At 42.4% G+C, this 10,149-nt stretch overlaps 1 protein-coding gene across 2 annotated transcripts in view; it reads left to right on the top strand.

The window, feature by feature from the left end:
* Nucleotides 1-10,149, top strand: part of stra6 (signaling receptor and transporter of retinol STRA6) — a 106,196-nt gene that overhangs the window by 43,931 nt on the left and 52,116 nt on the right. For both annotated transcript variants that reach the window (XM_042328897.1, XM_042328669.1), the window contains 2 exons: nt 83-208; nt 2,839-2,909. In XM_042328897.1, the coding sequence (XP_042184831.1) occupies nt 83-208; nt 2,839-2,909 (197 nt within the window). The remainder of the gene's footprint in view (nt 1-82; nt 209-2,838; nt 2,910-10,149) is intronic.

The following is a 10,149-nucleotide window of genomic DNA, read 5'->3' as shown; positions in this document are numbered from 1 at the left end:
TTTCTATTTGTGTTACAGATCTATAAGTCATTCTTCCGTCTGTGTTACAGATCTATAAGTCATATTTCTGTCTGTGTTACAGATCTATAAGTACTACTCCCTGTTGGCCAGTCTGCCCCAGGTCTGTTGCCTGGCCTTCCTCAGTTTCCAGTATCCTCTGCTGCTGTTCAAGGGCCTGAAGGGGACAGAGAAAACTACTGCTGGCGAGGTGAGTGTGCTGAGAACAGGCCTGTGTGTGTGTGTGACCAGTGTGTGTGTGTGTGTTAGTATGTGACCAGTGTTAGTATGTGTGTGTGTGTGTGTGTGGATGTGTGGTGTGTGTGTGTGTGACCAGAGTTAGGTATCCACACAGGTAGACCAGAGGATTAGGTATCTGTGTGTGTGTTAGGGGACCAGAGGGGGGTGTTCATCAATGTGAGTAGTTACTGTGATTCTGCCCTGTACCACCTTCCTATCCCTTCATCCTAGGCATTAGTGAAATGAAAACCTCTTGAGGAGGTTAGTTAGCAGCATGTTTCTCCGGCACGAGGGGGGACCACTGTGGAAAACAGAAAGCAGCATGAGCAGAGCGGGTTGCTACTGAATCAAGCAGCATACTGTGTTATTACAATCAGGCAGAGAGGGGAGGATTAGGTATCCACACAGGTAGACCAGAGGATTAGGTATCCACACTGGTAGACCAGAGGATTAGGTATCCACACAGGTAGACCAGAGGATTAGGTATCCACACAGGTAGACCAGAGGATTAGGTATCTACACAGGTAGACCAGAGGATTAGGTATCCACACAGGTAGACCAGAGGATTAGGTATCCACACAGGTAGACCAGAGGATTAGGTATCCACACAGGTAGACCAGAGGATTAGGTATCCACACAGGTAGACCAGAGGATTAGGTATCCACACAGGTAGACCAGAGGATTAGGTATCCACACAGGTAGACCAGAGGATTAGGTATCCACACAGGTAGACCAGAGGATTAGGTATCCACACAGGTAGACCAGAGGATTAGGTATCCACACAGGTAGACCAGAGGATTAGGTATCCACACAGGTAGACCAGAGGATTAGGTATCCACACAGGTAGACCAGAGGATTAGGGGACACATTTTATCCTATTTTTCCCAAACTTTCAGCACACGTCTTCCAACATACACTCAAATAAACGTTTTTAGATCAACTTAATTCAATTTTAGAAAGTAGTTACATCTAATGGAAATGGATTGTTTTTACATTAAATGATTATTACAGATTAACTTTATTTACTTTCGTAATTCAAACCGTATTGAATTTTAGAAATAACAATACAAAAATAATTACGTCAGATTGAATAAATATATTCATGTTTATCAAACACAACTAAATCAAACACCTCCAAACTGAATAAATATATTCATGTTTATCAAACACAACTAAAACACAACAACTTGACTTATGTTCGTCCAACTCAATCTGCTGATGTAAATAATAATGAAATAGCTTTTGTTTCCTAATGCCTTTGTCCGGTTTCTGTAGTTATGGTGTCTGGGAACATAGGAATAAACAATTAGGAAAAATTCGCTTATAAGTATATTAAAGTAGTCAGAGGTTTAGTGTCCCATCATCATAGCTCACAATGACTACATCAAAGCTCTTTTAATATCACTACGGTGTCAATTATTTCAGTTGAGAATGTTGAATTATTTTGGACTTTAAAAAATCCCCATAGATAACATCAGGCTGGCTAGCTTTCATTTAGACAGATGTACATCCCAGCAAAAATATATTTTGGTCCCAAAACTTTACTTTACATTTTTATATATATATTAGATGTTCGGTAGTGACACTTCTTAAAAATACATGAAGATGTATCAACTTGCTCACTCATTTTCTCCTAAATGTTTGCGTACAGTCTATTCAACATGTTGGCCATGCGGGAGAGGTTGTGACGTCAAAATGTGGACAACATTTTTTTTTTTAAGATGATTGAAAATAATCTACAAATTAGATCAGCATCTGTCTATGTAATAATAAAACAACTGAAAATGTTCTTCTGATATAAATTTGGGACCGGCAGGTAGCCTAGTGGTACAAATCTGTTGTTCTGCCCCTGAACAAGGCAGGTAACCCACTGTGACCCAGTAGGCCATCATTGTAAATAAGAATTTGTTCTTAACTGACTTGCCGAGTTAAATAAAGGATAAATAAATAAACAATGTTAAAAAAATCTAGAAATGATGAATTTAGGAGTCAGGGTTTTGGACGGTCATCTCTCAATAGAAAAATGTCTATAAACAATGACTTTCTATTATATAAATATAACATTATGTAAAAAAAATATATATCCCACATTTGGAGCATAACTGTTTGTTTTGGGAGGGGGCACCTCTTCTGTAGATTCCCCTATATGGAGAACAGGGTGCCCCCCATATGGAGAACAGGGTGCCCTTTGGAACACAGTCCTGATCGTAGTAATCTGTAGATTCCCCCATATGGAGAACAGGGTGCCCTTTGGAACACAGTCCTGATCGTAGTAATCTGCTCTGAGGTAATTGGTTTAGGTTATGCCACTTGAATGACAGGTTGTTGTGTTATGTAGTTGTTGTTCCCACAGAGGTAGTAACAATGCTGCTGTTCATTATGGTGATCATCTCAGACTGGCCTTCCGGTCGTGACAGCTGATTGGCCAAACAGATTCAGACTGGCCTTGAGGTCGTGACAGCTGATAGGCCGAACAGATTCAGACTGGCCTTGCGGTCGTAGAATTGACTCCAACCCTGATAAGATTTACAGTAGCAAAATGAATACAGACATGTTTCAAACTGTCACATTTTCCTCACATCCTGTGTTTTATTACTACAGGACCTGAGCAGCAGCTACTACAATGACTACGTCAAGAATATACTAAAGAAGAAGAAGCCTTCCAAAACCAGGTCAGAATCATTGCTTTATTCCCACATGGACTGTTTTGGCAAATCCACCCCTGTCTCAAACATCCTTCTGATATGCAATGAGCTATGACATCTCTTGAAGCAGAGTGTTCCTGGCCAGGAAGCTAGCCACTGCTGCCAACAGACAGGGTTAGGATTAGGAATGCCTTCAGTAACTGGCAGGAAAATCACCTTCATAAATAGCATGCAAATTACTTGTTGGAACAAGCAGGGGTTTCACCCTCCATCCCAGTTTAGAAAAGAGGAACATTATTCGGGCTGATTTGCTTTTAATATCAGATAGTCCTTTTTCCAATGTAGCTCAGAATAGCCAGACACAATGCACATAACATGAATATCCATTATATTAACCCATCTTGGCCAGACACAATGCACATAATGTTCTAGAATAGAGCGTTCTTTCCAGAGTCATTCCATGGAGCATTCTAGAATAGAGAGTTCTTTCCTGAGTCATTCCATGGAGCATTCTAGAATAGTGAGTTCTTTCCAGAGTCATTCCATGGAGCATTTAGGAATAGAGAGTTATTTCCAGAGTCATTCCATGGAGCATTCTAGAATAGTGAGTTCTTTCCAGAGTCATTCCATGGAGCATTCTAGAATAGAGAATTCTTTCCAGAGTCATTCCATGGAGCATTCTAGAATAGAGAAATCTTTCATAAGTCATTCCATGGAGAATTCTAGAATAGAGAGTTATTTCTAGAGTCATTCCATTGAGCATTCTAGAATAGAGAATTCTTTCATAAGTCATTCCATGGAGCATTCTAGAATACAGAGTTCTTTCCAGAGTGATTCCTTTGAGCATTCTAGAAGAGAGAGTTCTTTCCAGAGTGATTCCTTTAAGCATTCTATAAGAGAGAGTTATTTCCAGAGTCATTCCATGGAGCATTCTAGAGTAGAGTTCTTTCCAGAGTCATTCCACGGAGCATTCTAGAGTAGAGTTCTTTCCAGAGTCATTCCACGGAGCATTCTGAAATAGAGTGTTCTTTCCAGAGTCTTTCCATTGATCATTCTAGAATAGAGAGTTCATTCATAAGTCATTCCATGGAGCATTCTAGAATAGAGTTCTTTCCAGAGTGATTCCTTTGATCATTCTAGAAGAGAGAGTTCTTTCCTGAGTGATTCCTTTAAGCATTCTAGAAGAGAGAGTTATTTCCAGAGTCATTCCATGGAGCATTCTAGAGTAGAGTTCTTTCCAGAGTCATTCCACATTCTAGAGTAGGTTCTTTCCAGCATTCTAGATTCTAGAGTAGAGTTCTTTCCAGAGTCATTCTTCTAGAGTACGGAGCATTCTGAACTTTCCAGAGTCATTCCACGTTCTGTTCTTTCCAGAGTCTTTCCATGGAGCATTCTAGAATAGAGAGTCATTTGGGGCGGCAGCGTAGCCTAGTGGTTAGAGCATTGGACTAGTAACTGGAAGGCTGCAAGTTCAAACCCCAGAGCTGACAAGGTACAAATCTGACGTTCTGCCCCTGAACAGGCAGTTAACCCACTGTTCCTAGGCCGTCATTGAAAATAAGAATTTGTTCTTAACTGACTTGCCTGGTTAAATAAAGATTAAAAAATAATTTAAAAAATTCCAGAGTGATTCCTTTGAGCATTCTAGAAGAGAGAGTTATTTCCAGAGTCATTCCATGGAGCATTCTAGAATACAGAGTTCTTTCCAGAGTGATTCCTTTGAGCATTCTAGAATACAGAGTTCTTTCCAGAGTGATTCCTTTAAGCATTCTATAAGAGAGAGTTATTTCCAGAGTCATTCCATGGAGCATTCTAGAGTAGAGTTCTTTCCAGAGTCATTCCACGGAGCATTCTAGAGTAGAGTTCTTTCCAGAGTCATTCCACGGAGCATTCTGAAATAGAGTGTTCTTTCCAGAGTCTTTCCATTGATCATTCTAGAATAGAGAGTTCATTCATAAGTCATTCCATGGAGCATTCTAGAATAGAGTTCTTTCCAGAGTCATTCCTTGGAGCATTCTAGAATAGAGAGTTCTTTCCAGAGTCATTCCATGGAGCATTCTAGAATAGAGCGTTCTTTCCAGGGTCATTCCATGGAGAATTCTAGAATAGAGTTCTTTCCAGAGTCATTCCTTGGAGCATTCTAGAATAGAGCGTTCTTTCCAGAGTCATTCCATGGAGCATTCTAGAATAGAGCGTTCTTTCCAGGGTCATTCCATGGAACATTCTAGAATAGAGCGTTCTTTCCAGGGTCATTCCATGGAACATTCTAGAATAGAGCGTTCTTTCCAGGGTCATTCCATGGAACATTCTAGAATAGAGCGTTCTTTCCAGGGTCATTCCATGCAACATTCTCAAAACATTCTCACTGAAACATCTCCACAAAAAAGGAAAAGTCCCACTTTGAATGTTGTTGATCCACTTACCTAATTGACAGACTGAAAAAAGGGAAGCCTGTACAGAAAAATATTGCAATTACATGCAATGAGAAAAGGAAAAGAGGACAGGGGAAGGAGAGGAGGAAAAGAGGACAGGGGGAGAGGAGGAAAAGAGGACAGGAGGAGAGGAGGATAAGAGGACAGGAGGATAAGAGGACAGGAGGACAGGAGGATAAGAGGACAGGAGGACAGGAGGACAGGAGGATAAGAGGACAGGAGGAGAGGAGGATAAGAGGACAGGATGAGAGGAGGAAAAGAGGACAGGGGAGAGGAGGAAAAGAGGACAGGAGGAGAGGAGGATAAGAGGACAGGAGGAGAGGAGGATAAGAGGACAGGAGGAGAGGAGGATAAGAGGACAGGAGGAGAGGAGGAAAAGAGGACAGGGGGAGAGGAGGAAAGAGGACAGGAGGAGAGGAGGAAAAGAGGACAGGAGGAGAGGAGGATAAGAGGACAGGAGGAGAGGAGGAAAAGAGGACAGGGGAGAGGAGGAAAGAGGACAGGAGGAGAGGAGGATAAGAGGACAGGAGGAGAGGAGGAAAAGAGGACAGGAGGAGAGGGAGGATAAGAGGACAGGAGGAGAGGAGGATAAGAGGACAGGAGGATAAGAGGACAGGAGGACAGGAGGATAAGAGGACAGGAGGACAGGAAGATAAGAGGACAGGAGGATAAGAGGACAGGAGGAGAGGAGAATAAGAGGACAGGAGGATAAGAGGACAGAAGGAGAGGAGGATAAGAGGACAGGGGAGAGGAGGATAAGAGGACAGGAGGACAGGAGGATGAGGACAGGAGGAGAGGAGGATAAGAGGACAGGAGGAGAGGAGAATAAGAGGACAGGAGAGGAGTGGAGGATAAGAGGACAGGAGGAGAGGAGGATAAGAGGACAGGAGGAGAGGAGGATAAGAGGACAGGAGGAGAGGAGGAGAGGAGGAGAGGAGGATAAGAGGACAGGAGGAGAGGAGGATAAGAGGACAGGAGGAGAGGAGGATAAGAGGACAGGAGGAGAGGAGGAAAAGAGGACAGGAGGAGAGGAGGAAAAGAGGACAGGGGAGAGGAGGAAAAGAGGACAGGGGAGAGGAGGAAAAGAGGACAGGAGGAGAGAGGATAAGAGGACAGGAGGAGAGGAGGAAAAGAGGACAGGAGGAGAGGAGGATAAGAGGACAGGAGGAGAGGAGGATAAGAGGACAGGAGGATAAGAGGACAGGAGGACAGGAGGATAAGAGGACAGGAGGACAGGAGGATAAGAGGACAGGAGGATAAGAGGACAGGAGGAGAGGAGAATAAGAGGACAGGAGGACAGGAGGATAAGAGGACAGAAGGAGAGGAGGATAAGAGGACAGGGGGAGAGGAGGATAAGAGGACAGGAGGACAGGAGGATGAGGACAGGAGGAGAGGAGGATAAGAGGACAGGAGGAGAGGAGAATAAGAGGACAGGAGAGGAGTGGAGGATAAGAGGACAGGAGGAGAGGAGGATAAGAGGACAGGAGGACAGGAGGAGAGGAGGAGAGGAGGAGAGGAGGATAAGAGGACAGGAGGAGAGGAGGATAAGAGGACAGGAGGACAGGAAGACACGTGGAGAGGAGGATACGAGGAGAGGGGGAAAGAGGACAGAAGGAGATGAGGATAAGAGGACAGGAGGAGATGAGGATAAGAGAGCAGGAGGGGGAGAGGAAAGGAAAGGGGAAAGGAGGAGTGTAAAGGTTGTTGAATAGTTTTTCTGTTGGCCTCATTGTGACTCATAGGAGATACCATATTTCCTATTGGCTGGAAACCTATTGGGCTTTACCAGGAAGTGACCACACAGGGAGATATGATCATACAGTAGGAAGATTATGTGGCAGTTACATAGGAACAATATATGTCCTGTATGGACATGGGGCATGATATAATCCCAACACAGAGCATGTTACATTATTGTCTTTGATCTGAAAAGCATTTAAAAACACAATCAGTACAGAGCTTTCAGAAACTATTCACACCCCTTGACTTATTCTACATTATTTTTTTGTTACACCCTGAATTCAAAATGGATTTAATATTTTTATTTTCAACAATATACACTCAATACCCCATAATGACAAAGTGAAACATCTTTTTTTTAAACATTTTTGCACATTAATTGGACCCCTGGGTCAAAACTTTGTAGATGCACCTTTGGCAGTGATTACAGCTGTGAGTCTTTCTGGGTAATTTGGCCTTGTGTTTAAGGGTATTGTCCTGCTGAAAGGTTTATTCATATCCAAATGTCTGTTGGTAAGCCGACTGAACCAGGTTTTCGTCTAGGATTTTGCCTGTGCTTAGCTCAATTCTGTTTTTTTTTTATCCTGAAAAACTCCACAGTCCATAACGATTACAATCATACCCACAACATGATGCAGCCACCACTATGCTTGAAAAATGGAGAGTTGCACTGAGTAATGTCTTTTATTGGATTTGCCCCAAACATAACACTTTGTATTCAGGACAAAAAGTGAATTGCTTTGCCACATTTTTTGCAGTATAACTTTAAGGCCTGATGGCACATAGTATGCAGGTTTTGCCATGTTTCTATTTTGTACAGGCTTCCATCTTTTCAGTCTGTCAATTAGGTTAGTATTGTGGAGTAACTACAATGTATTTGATCCATCAGTTTTCTCCTACCTCAGCCATTAAACTGGAACTGTTTTAAAGTCATGATTGGCCTCATGGTGAAATCCCTGAGCAGTTTCCCTCCTCTCTGGCAACTGAGTTAAAAAGGACAACTATATCTTTGTAGTGACTGGGTTTATTGATACACCATCCATAGTGTAAATTATAAACTTCACCATGATCAAAGGGATATTCAATGTCAGCTTTTCTTTTTTTACCCATAAACCAATAGGTACCATTCTTTTTTACGAGGCATTGGACAACCTCTGTGGTTGAATCTGTGTTTGAAATTCATTGCTCGACAGAGGGACCTCACCAGTGGTGGAAAAAGCCCTCAATTGTCATACTTAAAGATACTTCAATAGAAAATGACTCAAGTAAAAATGAAAGTTAAACAGGTAAATACTACTTAAGTCAAAGTCAAAGTTTTCAGTTTTGAATATACTTAAGCATCAAAAGTACTTTTCACATTTCTTATGTTAAGCAAACGGTTTATAAAATAGTTTTATGGATAGCCAGGGGCACACACAAACACTCAGACATCATTTATGAGTCTGCCAGACCAGAGGCAGTAGGGATGACCAGGGATGTTCTCTGTTTAGTGAGTCCTCCAGATCAGAGGCAGTAGGGATGACCAGGGATGTTCTCTGTTTAGTGAGTCCTCCAGATCAGAGGCAGTAGGGATGACCAGGGATGTTCTCTGTTTAGTGAGTCCTCCAGATCAGAGGCAGTAGAGATGACCAGGGATGTTCTCTGTTTAGTGAGTCCTCCAGATCAGAGGCAGTAGGGATGACCAGGGATGTTCTCTGTTTAGTGAGTCCTCCAGATCAGAGGCAGTAGAGATGACCAGGGATGTTCTCTGTTTAGTGAGTCCTCCAGATCAGAGGCAGTAGAGATGACCAGGGATGTTCTCTGTTTAGTGAGTTCTCCAGATCAGAGGCAGTAGGGATGACCAGGGATGTTCTCTGTTTAGTGAGTCTTCCAGATCAGAGGCAGTAGATGACCAGGGATGTTCTCTGTTTAGTGAGTCTTCCAGATCAGAGGCAGTAGGGATGACCAGGGATGTTCTCTGTTTAGTGAGTCCTCCAGATCAGAGGCAGTAGAGATGACCAGGGATGTTCTCTGTTTAGTGAGTCCTCCAGATCAGAGGCAGTAGAGATGACCAGGGATGTTCTCTGTTTAGTGAGTCCGCCAGATCAGAGGCAGTAGATGACCAGGGATGTTCTCTTGATAAGTGTGTGAATTGGACCATTTTTCTGTCCTGTTTAAGCATTCAAAATGTAAGGAGTACTTTTGGGTGTCAGGGAAAATGTATGGAGTAAAAATTACATTATGTTCTTTAGGAAAGTAAAAGTTGTTAAAAAATATGAATAGTAAAGTAAAGTACAGGTACCCCAAAAAGACTACTTGAAAGTTTTACTTAAGTATTTTACACCACTGGACCTTACAGATAATTGTGTGGTGTACAGAGATGAGGTTGTCATTCAAAAATCATATTAAACACTAGTATTGCAAACCACCTGACCTGATGACTCCTGGCTGTCCCCGTCCCCAGTCCACCTGGTCGTGCTGCTGATCCAGTTTCTGTTGTTCTGCCTGTGGCTTTCGAACCCTGACCTGTTCACTTGTCCTGGACCAGGTGTTTTGACTCTCACTCTGTCTTTCCCAATTTGAATATTTTTTTCACAAATTGGTCCTTGTCCAATCAGATCAGCTGTAAACGCAACCAATGACTCATATACACTGAGTATACAAAACATTAAGACAGCATTTCCCAAACTCGGTGCTCTGGACCCCAAGAGGTGGCCATTTTGTTTTTATCCCATACATTACACAGCTGATACAAATGATAAAAGCTTGATGATTAGTTATTTTAATCAGCATCCATGATCCAGGTGAAAGCTATGATCCCTTATTGATGTCACCTGTTAAACCCACATCAATCAGTGTAGATGAAGAGGAGGAGACGGGTTAAAGAAGGATTTTTAAGCCTTGAGACAATTGAGAAATGGATTGTGTATTTATAACTTTCAAAGGATGATTGGCCAAGACAAAATATTTAAGTGCCTTTGAATGGAGTATGGTAGTAGGTGCCAGGTGCACCAGTTTGGGTCAAGATCTGCAAAGCTGCTGGGTTTTTCACACTCAACAGTTTCCTGTGTGTATCAGGAATGGTCCACCATCCAAAGGACATCCAGCCAACTTGA

Source organism: Oncorhynchus tshawytscha, linkage group LG01, assembly GCF_018296145.1.
Source record: "Oncorhynchus tshawytscha isolate Ot180627B linkage group LG01, Otsh_v2.0, whole genome shotgun sequence".
NCBI classification, from domain to species: Eukaryota; Metazoa; Chordata; class Actinopteri; order Salmoniformes; family Salmonidae; genus Oncorhynchus; species Oncorhynchus tshawytscha.
This window is presented reverse-complemented; position numbering and strand designations above follow the sequence as displayed.